The sequence below is a fragment of the Gouania willdenowi genome, chromosome 7 (assembly GCF_900634775.1).
Source record: "Gouania willdenowi chromosome 7, fGouWil2.1, whole genome shotgun sequence".
NCBI classification, from domain to species: Eukaryota; Metazoa; Chordata; class Actinopteri; order Blenniiformes; family Gobiesocidae; genus Gouania; species Gouania willdenowi.
In genome coordinates this window covers 21,836,295-21,854,788 of record NC_041050.1, presented here as the reverse complement: position 1 = coordinate 21,854,788, position 18,494 = coordinate 21,836,295, and the positions used below count along the sequence as shown (strand labels likewise).

Sequence of the window (18,494 nt, the reverse complement as noted above, 5' to 3'; positions counted from 1 at the left end):
AGTTTTTATTATTAATATAATAATAATAATAATAATAATAATACATTTTATTTAAAGCACTTTTCAAGACACTCAGACACTTTACTGCATAAAAACAACAAGAAAATATGACAGAGAAAAGAAATGAGTGGGTGTGTGGGTTGTTTAAACATTAAAAGCTGAGTGAAACAGGTGAGTTTTGAGAAATGATTTGAAGGATGGGAGGTCGGTGCAGTTGTGGATGGGGCTTGGTAGGGAATTCCATAGGGTGGGGGCAGCTACAGAGAAAGCTCTGTCCCCCCAGGTTCTGTGCTTGGTCCTGGGGACAGTGAGGAGGTTTGCATCTGAGGAGCGGAGGCTGCGGGAGGGAGTGTAGGGGTGGAGCAGATCTGTGAGGTAGGAGGGGGCCTGATTATTGAGGGCTTTATAGGTGAGAAGGAGGAGTTCGAAATTGATGCGCTGAGGAACTGGGAGCCAATGGAGGTTTTGGAGGACGGGGTGATGTGGTCACGGGAGCAGGTGTGGGTGAGGAGGTGGGCAGCTGCGTTTTGGATGTATTGGAGTTCATTTAGGAGTGTGGAGGTTGTACCAAAGAGGATGCTATTGCAGTAGTCAAGGCGGAATGTGATAAAGGCCTGAATTAGAGTTTCAGCGGCGGGGAAGAAAAGTGAAGGGTGGAGACGAGAGATGTTTTTGAGGTGGAAAAAAGCGGTTTTCATGTGGTGGTTGAAGGAAAGGTTATTATCAAAAATGACACCAAGGTTACGGCACTAAGAGGCAGGACACAGGGTAGAGTTATCAATGGTAAGGTGAAAGTCAGAGGCTGTTTGGGTGAGGGAGTTTCGACCAATGAGGAGTATGTCTGATTTGTTACTGTTTAAGATCAGGAAGTTTTCTTGGAGCCATGTTTTTATATGAGAAAGAAAGTTTGAGAGTGTGGAGTGGGTTTCATGGGTGATAGACTTGGTGGAGATGTATAATTGGACGTCGTCGGCGTAACAGTGAAAACGGAGACCATGACGACGAATAATTTGACCGAGAGGGGGGGGTAGATGGTGAAGAGGAGAGGACCAAGCACAGAGCCCTGGGGGACTCCTTGGGACTGGGGGGGGCAGTGGAGGAGGGGCAGTTGCTGATGAAGATAAATTCTTTTCTGTTAGTGAGGTAGGACTGTAACCAGGTGAGGGCATCGCCAGTGATATTAAGGAAGGATTTTAAGCGGGAAAGTAGGATGGAGTGGTTGATGGTGTCAAAAGCAGCAGTGAGATCAAGAAGAACGAGAATTGAGAGTAGGCCGGAGTCAGATGAGAGGAGGAGGTCGTTGGTGACTTTGAGGAGGGTTGTTTCAGTGCTGTGTTTGGTGCGGAATCCAGATTGAAATTGTTCGAAAAGGTGATTATTGTTGAGATGGGATGTGATTTGTGAGGCAACAACGCGTTCCAGAACTTTTGACAGGAAGTGGGGTTGGAGATGGGTCGGAAGTTGCTCATGATGTCGGGGGTTGAGACCAGGTTTTTTGATGACGGGGGTTACGGCAGCCAGTTTCAGTGATGAAGGAACGGAGGGAAAGATGAGGGGGGAGTTGATGATTTTTGAGATGAGATGGGAGATGGTGGGGAAACAGTGCTTAACAAAGGTGGATGGGACAGGGTCAAGTATGCAGGTGGAGGTTTTCATGGTGGAGAGGATTTTTAACAGTTGCGTGGACAGGTGTGAATTTGGAAAGAGAACGAGTGGTAAGAGTGGCGGAGGCAGGTGGGGAGTCAGCGGGAGTGAGAGAGATATTTAAGGAACTGTAGAGGGTGTTCATTTTTGATTAGAAGAATGATAGGAAGGAGTTGCATTTGTCTGTGTTAAATGAGTGGGAAATGTTGTCACAGGGTTTGAGGAGTTTGTTGACTGTGGAGAAGAGAGCCTTTTGGTTATTGGAATGTCACTAATGTAATATTGAGAGAAATTAGTACATCAAAAAGATAAAAAGTCACAAGGAAAGAACAACAATATATAACCAGCAACATTTAAAAATAGAAACACTATAAATGTGGTAATTATAACATAAATCAACCATTCAATCTGCAGTGAATGTTAAACACAGATGGTAGTAAAAAGAAAAGGGGGTCAGTTTAAACCTTTTTCTCTGTTTGAGGCGTTTTTAGAGAGAAGTATCCAAGTAAGTCAACAAACTGGGCAGCTTTGCGTCCATATGCAGGAAGCTCTGGCCAGATGGCCCAAGTTAGTTCAAGCAGCAGCTCCTGCTGAGATTTGTTAGAGTTCCTGCAAGACATTGAAATACCAGGCTTTTAAAATAAAAAAAATATTGAACTGTTTAATAAGAGCCATGTGTCTGAACGTAGATGTAATCCACCAAAGAAGCGTTGTAGGAGTACCTGTAGATATGAAGTGCCAAGCAATGGGCTTGCCAGCGAACAGAAGAAGAGTTTGACTCAAGCAAAAAGCAGCGAAGGAATTGAATCAGAGTTTCCTTGTCAGCAAACTTGTTAAGTTGGCCGACTAGTGCCATACACAGTTGATCCTCCTGGCTGCCAACTCCATCTCCTGTGGTCATCAAATCACAACAAACAAATCAAATCAGAAATCTTGCATTTACTTAGAATAATATTCTAAATAGATATATTTTCACGACTCTGCTCAGGAAATTTACCCTCTTTGTCTTTTTCTTTGTCTTCTTTTTTGCTTTTCTTGCTGGATGACTTGCTCTGAGTTGACTGAGAGGCTCCAGCCTGCCCAACACTACCGGAGCTGCCTCCAGACAACAACGAAGAGGAATTGGACAGTACTTTGCTGCCACACAGGGCACAAGAAAGGAGCTGCAGTAAAACTGGGGAAACACCTTCATCTACCAGGAAGCTGACCTGGAGCAGGAAGTACAACACAGCTGGAAAAAAAGTTGAATGATTTAATGATCAATATAAAAACACCACTTACAACGAGCAGTGTCAGTGTTGGGGGGAAAAAACCAACTTACAGTCATCCTTTAAGCAGAATTTTTGCCAGTTAATGGTTCGCTGGGTGGCAATCTCTGCACAGGCTTTCAGATGTTCCATCTGGTAAAAAAAAACAAATCACATTTAATTACAATATCACTGATAAAGGAACAAGCAGTGACTCTGATCACAAATACAATTATAGACCAAAGAAAACATTGGCCAAGAAACACATGATTAGAAACTAAAAACACCTTAATATCCAAAATCAAAAAACAATCCTCGTCTAATTTCATAAGTAGAAACCAACATCGTCAAGCTATTTCATCAATAACTTCACACAAAATCTTTGATTTCATATTTTAATGTAAACTCACCAGACTGATGAGCGTATCATACTGTAGAGCAGAGCCAGATGTAGCAGTGACCACACCTGCCCGAAGGAAGATACCCTGCTCCTCAAGAAGCTTTTTGATACTGCGCACGTGGGAATCAAGAGTATGCAAGTCTCGCAGCTGACGATATTTCTCCTTTGAGCCACAGATAAACAGCAACAGCTTTCGGACCTGCCTTCTGACAAATGGCGTCTGTTGGATCATCAGATACTGAGGATGACAGCAAAAAGAAGGATTGCACTAAAATTGAAAGAATCCAGTGTTTGAACTTCTGTTGTCAATTGTGGTACATTGGGGGAAGTGGCTCTGTTGAGGCGGAGAGGTGGGGGTGGGAGGATGTTTCACTGTTCTCGGTTGAGGCATAAATGATGTTCATGTTTTTGCTTGTATGTATGGTTGCAAAGGAAACAATAAAAAACCTTGAGAAAAAAAGTTGAAAAAAATCCAAATGAAATCAATCTGACAAATTAACTCAATAACATACCTCAGACAGATAGTAGAACCAGGAATGGTCAAACACAGGAGGTGGGATGCGTTGGTTAGTGTCAGCTATCTTCTTTATCTGGTAGGGCAGCCTCAGGACCATTTCAGTCAGCAGCTGAGAGTAGGCTTCAAACACATCTGCTGCGTGTCCCTGGTTGCAAAACCACAACAGTGAGTAAACAACATGGAAATACAGTAAATGTATTATGTAGTTGTTTTGGGAAATAATACCTTTACATATTGGCGCAGAAAGAAAGGGCTCATGTCAGGGGGAGAAGAGGCGGTGTGTGTCCGGAGGAGCTGGCTTGTGCTCACAGGTTCTTCTTCACTCTGTTGGCTCTTCCAGAACTCAAGGAGCGACTTGAGAACATGAAGACAGTGGTCAATTGCACCCAGGCTGAGAAGTGCAGATGCTGTTGCATTTGATATCAGAGAGGACGACTGCAAGAGAATAAGACAGATAGCCCTTGGTATCCTTCACACATGTTGCTGTGAAAAGTGATCTTAACAAGCCCTATTCTGACCTGTAGATTATTTAACAGGAAGAAGAAGAGAATTTACCTCTGAGGATGATTTAGTGCCAGACTTAGTTCGAGACATGAAAACGCTAAGAAGACGCATAATGACAAGGTGAACCTCATTCATGGAGCAACGTTCATTTTTTTTAGACACATCCTGTGGAGGAGAAATCTTGGTTCAGTACAAAGTAATAAAGTCTGTACAATCACAAATCCAATAGAAGTTGACCTTTTTGTGCATGCCAAGTTCAGCAATGAGCTGTGCAAGCAGATCATCCAAGGCCGCTTTGTCTTTTTCATCCTCACCGTCGAGATCAGAGGTCAGCATTAGGATAACCTGCATGTAAGGAATTGCTTGGACTCCACCTACATGGTGGAGCTGGGAAAGATGCTGAAGCAATCGCTCCAGTAGCATGAGGCGAACCATGTGCAACCTAACAAAAAACATCTGATTAATATATTGAATGACCGTTTTTGGCATTACAAAATGATATATTAATAACATTTTAATTTTGTTATGGATAAGGTTTATAAAGAAGAAACAATGTTTTAACACCGCAGGACAGCAGGCTGCAGGATTTTGTTGAGAATCTACCTGTTGCTTGTGTGGATGTCTCCTTCCGTCTCTCCTTCTCCTTCTGAACCTTCGCCTTCCTGCTGAGCTGTAGTGGTACTGATTGCTCCAGTGCTGGAACTTACACTGCCTGGACCAGCAGGGTGGCCCTCCACTGTAGTGTCTCCATATGCACTGCTGCGCCCTGACACTAAGCATGGAAACAAGGTTATATCAAACAAGAGAGCTTTGTGCTTTTAACTTAAAAGAAAAACACAACAACTAGAGTAATAGAATGATTGTTTCTCCATAAGGACTTAATCATACAACTGATATTAATGGTACAGCAAAAGAGAAAAAGAAAAGACAGGCTAGAAGTCCAGGCACATAAATTGTACAGTATTTGACTGCCATGTTTTTCTAAAAACCACCCACCACTGTGTTCCCCTGCTACAGAGTCAATAGCAGAGCCTCCACTTTCTGAACCAACGCTGCCTCCGTGCTCAGCTGGGGAGGTCCGCAATGTGGAGCCATCAGTAGCAGCTGTGCTACCTTCATCATCTGATGCCGGGGCTGAAATGATAGCAATAGCTTTAACAGCAAATACCAAATGTTCATCTGGCCAGGATAAAGAAATTTAAGTCACACTAAAGCCTGATATATAGTTTTGCATCAAGTTGACGCCATAGCTGCATGTAGCTCTCTACGTCAACGTAGACCCCCAAGCCGTAAGACAACAGGCGCCTCCCAAAGATCCTGAATGCACGTTCAGGTGACGTGAAACGTAAGGGCTGTGATTGGTACACCCCGAACCTCAGCCTTGGTCACTGTCTTTTCCAGTCAACACCGCCATGTTTCAACTTTTTGCGGTGTGATACAAGAGTTGTTTCTACAGTGGATTGAGTCAAAAAGAGAACTGAGAGACAGAAAGTGCCAGTGTTTGATTATTATTATGGCTGCAGCACGTGAAGCACCGCCATATGGCGCCAATCACAGACAAAAAGTGTGTGTTTACTGTTAATATCGTCACTCTGTCTCATCTCTGTACCTACAGTGTGTTTGTGTATGTGTTTCGTAAACAATGACCAACATGCTGCGGAGGCTGCCAGAGGAGCGGATATTATGTTATCTTTAAAATGAGCTATAAAGCGCTGCCCCGCTCCCAACTCGCAGGCCCGTGGACTAGGTTACCTCGCCGCTACCTCTCCACTGTACGGCAGGGTCGGGGGCCCCTCGTCCGGTCAACAGTAAGCCCGATAGACTTTTCTGCTTTGTTTGCATGTTGCATATGTTTATATTGCAAATAAAGCACATGTTTTGAAACCTTTTTTTCATGTTTTCGTCCAACAATAACCACATGGTTAGTTTGGTAAGTAATAATCAAGAAATAAATTACATTTTAAAATGCTTAAAAAATACGAAACGTTGTTTTTTGTGACCAGAAAATAAACACGGGCTTTTTAATGCTCCTCTGAAACTAAGCTCACACACAAGCCCTTAGGGGCAAATCGCATAGCGATACAGTTAGCCAACCTCTGCGTCACATCGACAGAGTAGGTCCTGATACAGAAGCAAATATCAGGCTTAAGGGACCAACAATTCAAAGACTCACAGCACCAATGAACCATAAATAATTGATCCTTTAGTCAAACTATTCCAGAGTCTTCTGTAGTCAAAAATAATTTTGTATACATTTAAGAAGAGCCGGAAAAAAACAAATCAATAGGTAAAAATTGTCCTGCAAATGATTTAAGTCAAGGCTTCATATCCTAGGAATAGCCTTTATCAAAAGCCGAGCATTTATTCAGTGTTCAACAAGCTTCCAGTGTATGTCCAAAATAAAAGACTACAACTAGCTAAACAGAAAATAAGGTAAAGTTTATGAAATGCAAACAGCATTAGCATTCAACAAAAGTAAGTCCTGAGTGATACAATAGCTTACTAGAAACATCCCAATTTTTGCATCAGGCAGAATGTGGGAGTAGTAGCATTTTAGCTAGCCCTGCATGAACCAAAAGGTCCATATTGTAGTGGGTACCTGAAGAGATATGATGCAAAACTGTACAGCTGTATTAAAAAAAAGGAAAATAGAATATGCAGTGCTCATTGGGCCAGCATAGCTACAGTTGAATGTAGACATTTTGGTTCTCTAAGAATAAGACAAGCTGAACAAGACCATTTGTTCTTTGGTTTAATCTGACTTTTGTTCTTAATTATCTACTCAATCTAATAAATGATTAAACAGAAAAAGAAAAATACACTAATGATAATTAGTAACTTGCATTAAATGCTTACCAGACGCAGTGGTGTCTGAAAGGGTGCCAGCATCAAGTGATGATGAGCTTGGGGCCTGGCCAGAGAGGCCTAGGCTTTGAAGACCAAGTGCACTGCTGCTGCTTCCTGTAAAAAGAGACAGCAGGTTTTTTTTTTATTTTTTATTTACATTTCCAATTACCTAAACCTTAACCTGCAGCCCTCTTAGCTGATCTTGCATTGATTGTGTTGCATGTAAAATTTACACAAAATTTTGTGTTGGCAGTGTTGCAAATATATTTTTGAGATACTGTACTATCTGTTAAAAAACAACAGAAGTTGAAAAAGACTTTTGGTTAAAAACCAGGCTTTAGTTAAAAAAAGACAAGTGTAGAAAATGAAAGCATAGGACCCCAGTGACTCCCACCCATACTAAAATTTTAGGTTGTGTATACGGACCAACCGTACCTTTGCTCTATCTATCACCATTATTCTGAGAGAAAGAATGAAGAAAATCAGATTTACTATGAAAAGAATTTGGGATTGCTGGCGACTGACCCTGTTGATCCTGCTGAAGGCTGAGAGCGATAGCCAATTCAACCATTGTTTCATCATCTGCATCAGGAGGAATGTCCAGCATTGGCGGGAAACCTTCAGCTCCAACCAGCAGAGCCTCCAGAGGTGATGGGTTTCCATTGTTTACATTCTCTGCTGTTTCCAGAACCATTGATTCTGACTGAAGTCCAAAACAAACAATAAAAAATCAATTCTCAACATGAATATTTCATGCATTTATTAACTTAATCACTATAAAATACACATTTAAGTGTTTTGCTCCAACTACGTATATAATGCAAGGGTATAGGCAGGGGTAAACAACTCCAGTCCTTGAAGGCCAGAGACTTTTAGATGTGTCCCTGCTCCAACACACCTGGTTGAAACCAATGTGTTGTTATCAAGCTCTGCAAAGGCATGATAACGAGCTGGTCATTTGATTCAGGTGTTTTGGAGCAGGGACACATCTAAAAGTCTCAGAAATCTGGCCGTCGGGGACTGGATTTGCCACCCCTGGTATAAAACCTGTACAATGTTTATATTTGGCTTACCACCATCTCAAAGTCACTGTGATCAACTTCGTTTTGCTCTTGACTCTCCTGTCGCCCCTCTTCTCCCCCTGTCAGCACTGATGACTGCATTTTATCATCTGCGTAGTCGTCTTCATCATCATCTTTGTCACCTGGTAAGAAGATCCAGCAATTTGATTGACACACATGATAATTCAAACACACATTTAAATACACACATTTTAGTAAACGTAAAGCCTCAAATGTTTAATAACATTGGGTCAAATGTACCAATAGGTGTGTTGGATCGTTGAGGTGATGGGAGTGTCACATGGCGACGTTTGTTTCTTGGCCTGAGCACTCGAATCAGGGCCTGCTTGCAAGAAAAGCTAACAGCAGTGTCCTGGAAAATTACAGAGCAAAAAATTATGGATGCACTGAAATGAAAATTCTTGGCCGAAAACGAAAACTAAAAATGAGGAAACCAAGGCCAGGTGATGAAAATACATACTAAAATACATTATATTGACATTTATTAGTACCATTGAATTTATGGCTCAATGATTGTGTACCAACCTCACAAAAATCAAGGCATTGCAATTTACCAAATTAATATTAAGGCTTCAAAGAATAAATTAATTTAAAAACATATGAAAATATTCATTTAGCACTGACATTCCAACAATGCATATTATAAAATCAAATACAAAATAAAATGTTTGACTTGACACCACTAGTGTGTATATTTTTATTTAAAGGTATTGTGGACGATGTTTAAAAAAAGAAATGCCCCCTCCACATTTTGAAAAAAAATGCTCATGCGCAACACGCCTACGTGTTCGGGAGAGCGTGGACGAGCCCCGTTTTCCTTGTGCACAGCTCTGTTTACAAGTTGGAGTCGGCATCGGTCATACAAGCTTACCTACCAAAAGAAGATTTGCACTTTTCTCACTACGTCAGACTCGCCACCGGTAAGTGAAAATCCATTTTCAAAGGACCCGGTGCGCACCGAGCACGAGCACGTACGACGGCCTTTCGTAAACATGATTGACAATTAGGAGGACCAAAAGTCTTGATGATCCACCCGGAAGCTAAACATCGTCCACAATACCTTTAATGTGCAGGTCTACAACTGACTGGGCTGTTAAATATACTCTCTCATAAAAACAAAGTCAATTTGGGTTATTGATGAAGAGCAGCTTCTCTGCTTTAACGCAGTGAAGTCTGTTCCTTTTCTCATTGACACCATGAGCTGCAGCACCGAACAGTCTTGTGAAAATGTTGTTTTTTTTCATCTTAACTTTATATTTTATGATGAGTGATATGAGATGACTTAAGGCTCAAACATACTCAGGCGGGCACCAGAAAAGAGTCCGCCTAATTTATGCTTCTGACGCATCAAACTACGGCATAGGGGTCCACGTCAACACAGAGGGCTATGTGTAGCTAAGGCATTAAAGAAGCCTAAAAAGAACTCGAGAGTGAACTTTTCATTTTCATTTGTTTTTACTACATGGTCTGTCTCAAGCTCTGCTTATAAGACGCTTAAGGCTCAGATATAGTGAAATACGTCCACAACACAAACACATTGGCCCGTATCCAGACAAGTATGTGCTGGCCGCGGTGTTTGCTTGCGTCATTACAACATCCTGATTTGGGCAGATTATTTTGGTGATAAAAATCTTTCGGCTGAAAACTGAAAATGCATTTCCAAAAATTTTGGTGGCTGATTTTTCGGTTTAAAGCGAATTTCAAGTTTTAAACTCTCAGAAAGAGAGGCCACTTCTTAGTTAACACTAAATTATTCACTGGTGAAAGGGAAAATGTGAAACCAAAGTAGCACAATTATGAGTTGAAAAATAGTGCTATTGATCAGCGATTTAGTTGTCATGACTTTTCATCTGATATGTTGACAGTGATTTCTTTTCTTGAGTATCCACTAAAAGTTTGTGCCAAGTGATATCAAAAACAGACAGCACTCACGGGGCATAGAAGCATTTGCATGTAGATTTTTGAGGCGACATTGATGTATTCCAGTTCACATGTGCAGTAAGCATGAATGATATCAACCAAGGCATTCACAGTTGCTTCCACGTGAGTTAGGCCTTAAATAGAGAAGAGAAACATGCTCAAGTTTTGATATTTCACAATGATTAAACAACTTGCACAGCATTAACAAAAGAAAAACAATGCGGTAATTGGTTAGGGCATTAAACTCAATATGAAAAAGGCACAATCAAACAAACCTGGCAGACAAGCAGGAGCCAGAAAGGCATTTTTTGGTTTGAGAGCATGAAGCGTCCAGAAGTTATTCATCAGCTGAGCAATAAAATTGTTGTCACTTTCAGCCTGTTTTTGTTTACTTTCTGTTATTTCTGTGTTAATGAAAAAGCAAATAGGAAATCTTTTATACAAAAAAATTAAATGTACAAATTCCATATAAAGACACTGAATATTTAAGATAACACTGCAGCTTTCTTGTTTCTTACCAGAATCCTGGTGCATTGCTTTTGTTTCAGTGAAATGGACCAAGTTGTTAGGTCTAATGATTGCAATGGAACGAGCAGTGATCACAAGTCTCTGAAAGACATCAGGGTCCAGTTCCTTTCCCTCACGGCTGCTACTATTCAGGCATTGCACAGCGTTACACAGCAATGACTGATCCTGATGAAGAGATGAAAAATATGACATTAATTACAAAGAGAGAGCAACAGAGGAGAAATAAAGGCAAGAGATAGCAAATACACTCCTGATCAGTTGCTCAACAGTCTATTTCAGTTTGTTTACAAAAAATAGCTTACTCAATTATTTTGTCTCATTCCCATTTCTTCTTTTTGCATTTTGAAGCTCGACTTAGAACTTTCTTAAGATCCATGAGTGCAAAATGTAGATTTTAGCAATTTTTCAACTGGTCTTAAAACATTTTATCTTAAGTTTATAAGGACAAACAGAGAGAGGAAAAATAAAGGCAAGAGACAGCAATTTTTTCCGAGGATCATAGTAAGGACTCTTGAGACTGATTGTACTTGGGACTGCATCTTGCTTGTTTGTTTATTATATATATAGTTGGAAAAAAGTTTGATAATTTTAAGAGACAAATCCTGAACAAGTACCACAAATAATTTGTGGTACTTGTTCAGTACAAGTTAATGATTTAAATGATTTTTTTTTAAAATATGCAATATTTGGGCAGCCATAACTCAGGTGGTTAATTAGATAAAGCATTATAAAAGTGAGGTGACAGTAATAATAATGATATTTGTATAGATTTGTAATAAGGCAAAAAGTTACAATAGCACCATCAGCAAATAAAATATTATAAGGTCTTGATTGACTTCTCATGGGATTTCTCTTTACCTTGTGGTTATGGTAGGCAGTACGGCTGGTGTGCAGACTAGCAAGAAGTCCTTTGGTCTGCTGCTGCACTCCAGCAGGGGTTGGCATGGACAACAGCAAAGTGGCCAACTCCAGTGCAGCAGCTTTGTTTTTCTCCTACACATTTAAACACAAATCAAAAAGACTCCCACAAAAACCTTTTCAATAACAATGCTAAACCCAAGGTCTACCTTTTCATGAGATGAACCTACAGCAAAGCAGTTTTCCAAAGCCTCAAGAGAGCTGGCCACCAGCCTGTAATTAAGAGTAAAGATTAATACATTTATCTTATTAGTTCACCTTTAACAAGCAAAACCATTCTCAAGCTAGTGCAGTCTGCGCTAATCTAAATATCAAACACAAAATGCAAAAACAAATTCCAAGAAAAAAACAACTGTTGTTGCACATGTGTGAAGATAACGCATGGCATGATCAGTTCCAGGCACAGACACACTTACTGGCAGACCATGCACAAATCATACAAACAAGCAGAGAAAGGGTTACTAACCGGTCCAAGGTTGATAAGGACTCAGTTTCACAACTTTAATTGAATTTTAGGGAGCAAAAGAAAAAGAACAAAATTAAGAGTGAGGATCACAGAAAGAAACAAGTGAAGTAGAATAAATCAGATAAACTAAAGAAAAGCATGCATAAGATGATGATCACAAGAGCCATGCAGTATACCATCTGAAAAGAAATTAATTGATTGGTAAAAAAAACTCATCTGTTTTACCAACTACTTTGACTCTCTAACTGGACTTATGAAGATAAACAGGCGATTATAAGCAAAACCAAAATCTAACTGGTTTGGCCCAATCTCTTGTCAGTCAAAATTCTTATTGAACAGTTATTCGGGTATTCACTGCGTAAAACAACTTTAATTTCAAAAACATTTAATAAATATAAAATAGTTGCTCAGGTAAGGCAAGGCCAACAATCTTTGTTCACCTCATTTGACAACAACTAGAAGTTCATACCTCTCCAGTACTGTGCCACTGGCTGTCGTTGGCGTAGCTAAATCTCCATCAGAATTGCCATTGCCCTGGTTTAGGCTCGGACTGCAGACATTGTTCACTGAAGCAGATGTAAAGTCTTCTGGAGGGTCTTCAGGCCAGCCAAATTGTTCCTTCGTTTTACCATAGATCTTTACTGAATCAAGCATCGTGACTCCGGCAGGGTCCACAGATGCTCCAACTTGAAAACAAACAAAAATCAAATAAGATTCCATTTTTTCAAGCATTTTTGCTGAAACCGTGGGATGAACTAGACAATGAAAATCTGTAATTCCTTACCATCACCGTTTTGTAATGCATTTGCCATTCATCATATCATGCTGTTATTTTTTACTAAACAGACAATTATAATAATTTTTGGGGCACTAATTCTCTTACTGAAGATGCAGAGCTTCTTGTCAGCCAGTAAAGCCTCTTCTCTGGTGAATGGAAAGTCAAACCAGCGGGCTCTAGTCAGGTTTATCTGCATCGTCCGACCAAAGACCTCCACGTAGGAAGGAGCCCTCTCAATTGCTTGTGTCCCCACCTGCACTCGCATGCCTGTCATCACCATAGAACTGTTGTTGTTCACTGCTTCTACTGTGAATCCACCAGGCTAGAGAAGAAAGGGGGAAAAGGCAAAATCAACACAGCATGAGAATCAAAGACAATAATGAGCAGCAAGTAACACCTTTACTAGGAATAGGTGTTGGTCAGTTTGGTATCTCCATCCATGGACTCCAACCCCAACCTGATGAAAACTTCAGCGAAAGTCCGCCATTGTTTTTCTCGCTAGCAGAGGAGTAATGGCTACCTATAAAACTAAATACAGAACTTGCCTGGTGCCGGTGCCGCGTCTCCACAATGAACGTACACTGTAGTGTAAGCACTATTTGTTCATGTGGAGGTGTACTCCGCTCTTGAGGTTCGGCGCATTGACGAAACTGGTCTATCGCCTCGTATCGCTGGTCTGACATGTTTGTGACACAATATGACGGTTGGAGAAAACAAATGACTATCACATTAAATGCACTATTCCTGTAGATAAAAGAGCAGAGGAGGAGGAGAAGGTGACTTAGCAGCTTAACTCACTCAGTGCCATTGATGAGATAACTCGTCATTTAAAATCCAAACGCTCAGTGCCATTGACGTGAAAACGCTTCATTTGCGTTTTTTCAAGAAGATAACTAGAAAAGGTCCCTCGTCAATATCTAAGCTGTAATGTGATGTAGTAATCATCAACTAACCGGGCCAAACGGGTCACCTCTGCGTGTCAGGAGGAAGTAAAGTCTGTGTGATTGACGGGGGGTGGGTGGGCCTCAACTGTGAGCCAGATAGCAAAATAGTAGGTGACATGTAGGTGGTAGCAGCGCACCTTTGAATGCAGAGCTCAGAGGGACAGGAAAAAGTTGAGACAGAAAATGGCGCTACGGGAGATGATGTCGATGTTCCCACCAGCACGCTGCAGCGCACAGCCGACCAGAGCATGTTTGGAACTTTAGTGGATTATTGGAGTGTGGCAATCGTGAGATAAAATGATAAAAAAAAGGGGGCAAGTGGTGACACTCTGCAAGTCCGGGAGGAAGAGGAAGTTGCGTGTGTGTAGACTGAAGGTAGAGAACCTTAGAGGACATACAATAAGAAATCCATTCAATTCTGACCAAATAGCAAAAATAATAATTTTCTCTGTGTTTTTTTTCTTGTTTTATATCAGGAAACAATGTTCAGATGTTAGAGTTGTCACTAAAGCAAAAAAATAAAATAGCTTCAAAGTCACTGACAGGGTTTTTTTTTTTTAGAAAAAGGCTGTTTTCTCAGCTTTTTGCTCTGAAACTGAAAATTTGTGTAAAACTTGCTCTATTCAACAGCTGATTACAAAAGAATGAAACAAGCCAGAAACAATTTTTTTCTGATAAAAGTAGAGGCTTCAATCTTTCAGAATCTGGTGTCAGATTTCAGATAGTCAGAGTAAAATATTCTGTGGGTCTTTAAAATCACTCAAAATGCTCAAAAATGGCTGGCACTGAGGGGGGTAGAAATTCTGAAAATGGCTGGCACTGAAAGAGTTAACACTCCGGTGAGAGTTAGAATGACTGCTGCTGCTGCGAGACCTAAGCGCTGAGACGGGCTCACTTAGTGTTTTACTGTAATGTGCAGTTTTTTGGCTGAAAACAATAACAATATGCATACTGTAAGTCTCCCCCAAAGGAGTCCGATTTCAGAACTGCTCAGAAAGTGACTTTTCAGAGGGCTAAAACTCTGGTAAACATGCGAGTTTGGGAAAATAAACCTCAAATACTATGTTTTTGGGGTTCTTAGAACAAATGAAAATGGGTGAAAAATTGCATTATATGTCCCCTTTAAAACTAGTCTTAAGACCCATTTTTATTCCTTGGCTTTAAACCCTGCATGAGACTCTGCTCTTGCTCTTGTTTTAGTCTTCTATTACTTCTTTTTAATTACTGTTTTGCAAAACAATGATTTTAATGTTTATTCTTGTTTTACTTAGCCAATTGTATTGTTTTCCTTTTCTCGCCTATTTATGTATAGTACTTTAATCCAGCTGTAGTTGTATTTAAAGTGCTATATTAATGAAGTTGAGTTGAGAGTGATTGTTGATCAGTAATGCTAAAATGACTTGATACTCAAAATTTCTACAAGTATTACAAAGGTCTGATTACAGTAGTTAAAAAATACCTACCTTTGTGTTGGCCACATACATCCCTGTGGAGTTGAGCCTGTGTTTTATTTGTTGTCCATTGTAGACCTGCAGCAGATCGTTACCGCCAAACTCCACTTCTGTCAGTTGCTGGTTGTGTTCAAAGAAATCCACCGGAAATGAAACTTGATTGGAGGTCCGAGTAGCTTTAAGTATAAATATAATTAAGATTAAAACAGACTTGGTAAACATTCTGATGCAATAGGCAAGGCAAATTTATTTGTATAGCACACTTCATACACAAGGCAACTCAATGTGCTTTACATGATAAAACATTTAACAGCTTAAAATCAATAATAATTGATTATTAATAATAATTTAAAATCATCAGTAAAATCAATTAAAGTAATCAACAAACACATGACATCAACAACTTGACCAAAAATCTCTCTCTCAATCATACGCAGTAGAGAAAAAAAAGTGCCTTTAACTTTGATTTAAAAATGTTCACATTGGATGCTGACTTCAGCTCTGCTGCAGTTTGTTCCACTTCTTTGCAGCATAACAACTAAACGCAGCATCACCATGTTTACTCTGAGCTCTGGGCTCTACTATCTGACCTGTGTCCATAGATCTGAGAGACCTCCTGGGCTCATATCTGACTAACTCACTGATGTATTCTGGACCAAACCCATTCACAGATTTATACACCAGCAGCAGAACTTTGAAGTCTATTCTGAGGCTGACTGGGAGCCAGTGTAAAGATTTTAAAACTGGAGTAATGTGTTCTGACATCTTTGTTCTGGTTAAGACCCGAGCTGCAGCGTTCTCAACCAGCTGTAGCTGTTTGATGCTCTTTCGGGGGATTCCTGTTAGAAGACCATTACAATAGTCCAGTCTGCTGGAGATAAAAGCATGGACCAGTTTCTCCTGATCTTTCTAAGTCATTAAACCTTTCACTCTGGAGATGTTCTTTAGGTGGTTGAAGATGTTTTTGTGATAGATTTGATCTGACGGCTGAATGTCAGATCTGAGTCATTCAGAACACCAAGGTTTTTGAATTGGTCTTTAACTTTTAAAGATCGAGACTCATGATACTTGCTGACAGCTGTCCTCTTTTCCTTGTTACCAGACAATCACCTCCATCTTGTCATGGTTTAGTTGAAGGAAGTTTTCACTCATCCAGCAGTTTTCTAAGCAGTCACACAACACCTCAATGGGACCATAGTCATCTGGATTCAGTAATAAATATAGTTGTATGTCATCTGTGTAGCTCTGATAATCAACCTTAATAGCTATCACTTTTCTGCAAATGTAGCTAATGAAAAAGTGAAGAAAAAAAAAATAACAGCAGGGAGGTAATCTCAATGATGAACTTTCATTCATAAAGAAGGTGAGCCTTTGGAAAGCTGGGATTAAACTTTTGTCTGCCATTCACTTACCAACACTATAAATTTCTAAAGTATGCAGTTTCAAAACTTGACTAGCAGGACCCTTTTGTAAAAAAAAGAAAATAAACTCACTAGCAGCTGCTGCTTTCCGCTTGCGAATTGGTTTCATTATACTGATACCGCAGATAGGTTGCAGGGAAGGCTGCAGCCAGTATGAGGTGTTGTCCACATTAGCCATGTAGATGCGGAGGCTTCCATCCTCACAAAGGAGAATCATGGTGGTGCGCTGCTGCTCATTGCTTGCAGTGTGTCGAATCGCCACCATATCTTGAATCTGGTGGGAAAAAACATATTTTGAATAAATAATTTAAAGAGTGACAGACTTATACATGCAATCTTTTTTTGTCTGTTCTAAAAGAAACCTTTACCTTAGCTTTTGCAGGCAGGGTTTTAATCTCTTGGATGAGGAAGGTATCAGGCTTGACCATAATCACCAGTGGTATACCTGTGGTCTGTTGCACACAGCACACCAAGCCTGGGTGGTTCATGACCTCAGACCACTGGCACAGAGCAGGAGACATTTTGCTGCTGCCTCCATTAGAGCTGAAAAACAACAAGATGATAGGAGCATGTGATTTTATTTTAAATTCACAGCACAGAGATGAGTAGATAAATTATTTTAGATTCACAGATAGCATTACCCTTTGATGTTGATGTGAAAAAGCCTATGAACTTCAGTGGTGCTACGACTCACTGTAGCAGCGAAAGACTTTCCTTGGCTGTAGCTGAAGAAAAGCATCTGAAGTACGTGGGAGTAATAGACTGACACACCACCACCTGCTACTTGCCCGTTACTATCCTGGAATAACAGACAAAAACATACCTTAGCACTACAATTTTAAACATTTCCAAAAAGTGAAAAAAATATATCAGCCAGATATTATACGAAAAAGAAATATGACTGTCCACAACAAAAACAGGAACAGGTCTCCCGCGTGTATAAAGTCATTTATAAATTCTGAATGTGTGGTTTTTCAACTTTCCAATGGTGTCACACAGTGGAAATCCAAAAATATTTGAAAATAATATGGTTTAGTTAAGCCCTTAACTTTAGTGGACTGAAAAGGGAGAAAAACAGAGGCTATAACTTGCATTGATCATGCCATATTATAAAATTAAAAATATTGCCTTATTTTCTAATGAAAAAAATTTGTTTGGTTTTTAAATCATTTTACAATTTAATCCCGTCTGATCATAAAAGTTGGATGAGACACCACGAAGAATTCCAGTTTCACTTGCTCTAGTGGTATCTGTCATTAATAATAATAATAATAATGCATCAGTTTTATATAGCGCTTTATCATAGACACTCAAAGTCGCTTTACAGAATTAAGGCATTATTCTTTCACTCCACACTTAGTGGTGGTAAACTACTATTGTAGCCACAGCTGCCCTGGGGCAAACTGACGGAAGCGAGGCTGCCATAGTGCGCCATCGGCCCCTCCGACCACCACCAATACTCACTCACACACTACATTCATACTAGGCAATGTAGGTGAAGTGCCTTGCCCAAGGGCACAATGACAGATCCCACTGGGTGACTGCCACCCCACTGTGGCACCTGGAATTCTCAGTGGTCTCCCATCCAACTACTAACCAGGCCCAGACCTGCTTATTGAATCCTTAGGCAAGACACTTCACCCACACTTCCTACTATGAACGTGGTGTGTGCATGTGTGTTGGTGATGGTCGGAGGGGCAGATCATGTACTATAGTAACATCGCGTCCGTCAGTAGTAGCTTACAACCACTGTCACGCTTTGAGTGACCATTAAGGTGCTATATAAATCCAATGCATCATTATTATATCAGCTTTTATGAGATCATA

The 18,494-nt window shown here is 40.3% G+C and overlaps 1 protein-coding gene across 6 annotated transcripts in view; it reads right to left on the bottom strand.

Moving 5' to 3' along the window:
- Positions 1-18,494, bottom strand: part of ubr4 (ubiquitin protein ligase E3 component n-recognin 4) — a 91,411-nt gene that overhangs the window by 31,744 nt on the left and 41,173 nt on the right. For 4 of the 6 annotated variants that reach the window (XM_028451926.1, XM_028451930.1, XM_028451928.1 and 1 more), the window contains 27 exons: positions 17,309-17,466; positions 17,036-17,210; positions 16,740-16,941; positions 15,259-15,422; positions 12,957-13,173; positions 12,543-12,759; positions 12,074-12,106; positions 11,757-11,820; positions 11,548-11,682; positions 10,680-10,854; positions 10,437-10,565; positions 10,174-10,295; positions 8,482-8,593; positions 8,233-8,363; positions 7,685-7,862; positions 7,169-7,273; positions 5,309-5,446; positions 4,916-5,084; positions 4,550-4,754; positions 4,364-4,477; positions 4,034-4,243; positions 3,804-3,953; positions 3,302-3,529; positions 2,966-3,044; positions 2,642-2,875; positions 2,367-2,535; positions 2,109-2,253 (listed from right to left, as the gene is read on the bottom strand). In XM_028451926.1, coding sequence (XP_028307727.1) covers positions 2,109-2,253; positions 2,367-2,535; positions 2,642-2,875; positions 2,966-3,044; positions 3,302-3,529; positions 3,804-3,953; positions 4,034-4,243; positions 4,364-4,477; positions 4,550-4,754; positions 4,916-5,084; positions 5,309-5,446; positions 7,169-7,273; positions 7,685-7,862; positions 8,233-8,363; positions 8,482-8,593; positions 10,174-10,295; positions 10,437-10,565; positions 10,680-10,854; positions 11,548-11,682; positions 11,757-11,820; positions 12,074-12,106; positions 12,543-12,759; positions 12,957-13,173; positions 15,259-15,422; positions 16,740-16,941; positions 17,036-17,210; positions 17,309-17,466 — 4,158 coding nt within the window. The remainder of the gene's footprint in view (positions 1-2,108; positions 2,254-2,366; positions 2,536-2,641; positions 2,876-2,965; positions 3,045-3,301; positions 3,530-3,803; positions 3,954-4,033; positions 4,244-4,363; positions 4,478-4,549; positions 4,755-4,915; positions 5,085-5,308; positions 5,447-7,168; positions 7,274-7,684; positions 7,863-8,232; positions 8,364-8,481; positions 8,594-10,173; positions 10,296-10,436; positions 10,566-10,679; positions 10,855-11,547; positions 11,683-11,756; positions 11,821-12,073; positions 12,107-12,542; positions 12,760-12,956; positions 13,174-15,258; positions 15,423-16,739; positions 16,942-17,035; positions 17,211-17,308; positions 17,467-18,494) is intronic. The other 2 variants (XM_028451927.1, XM_028451932.1) reach the window with 1 other exon arrangement.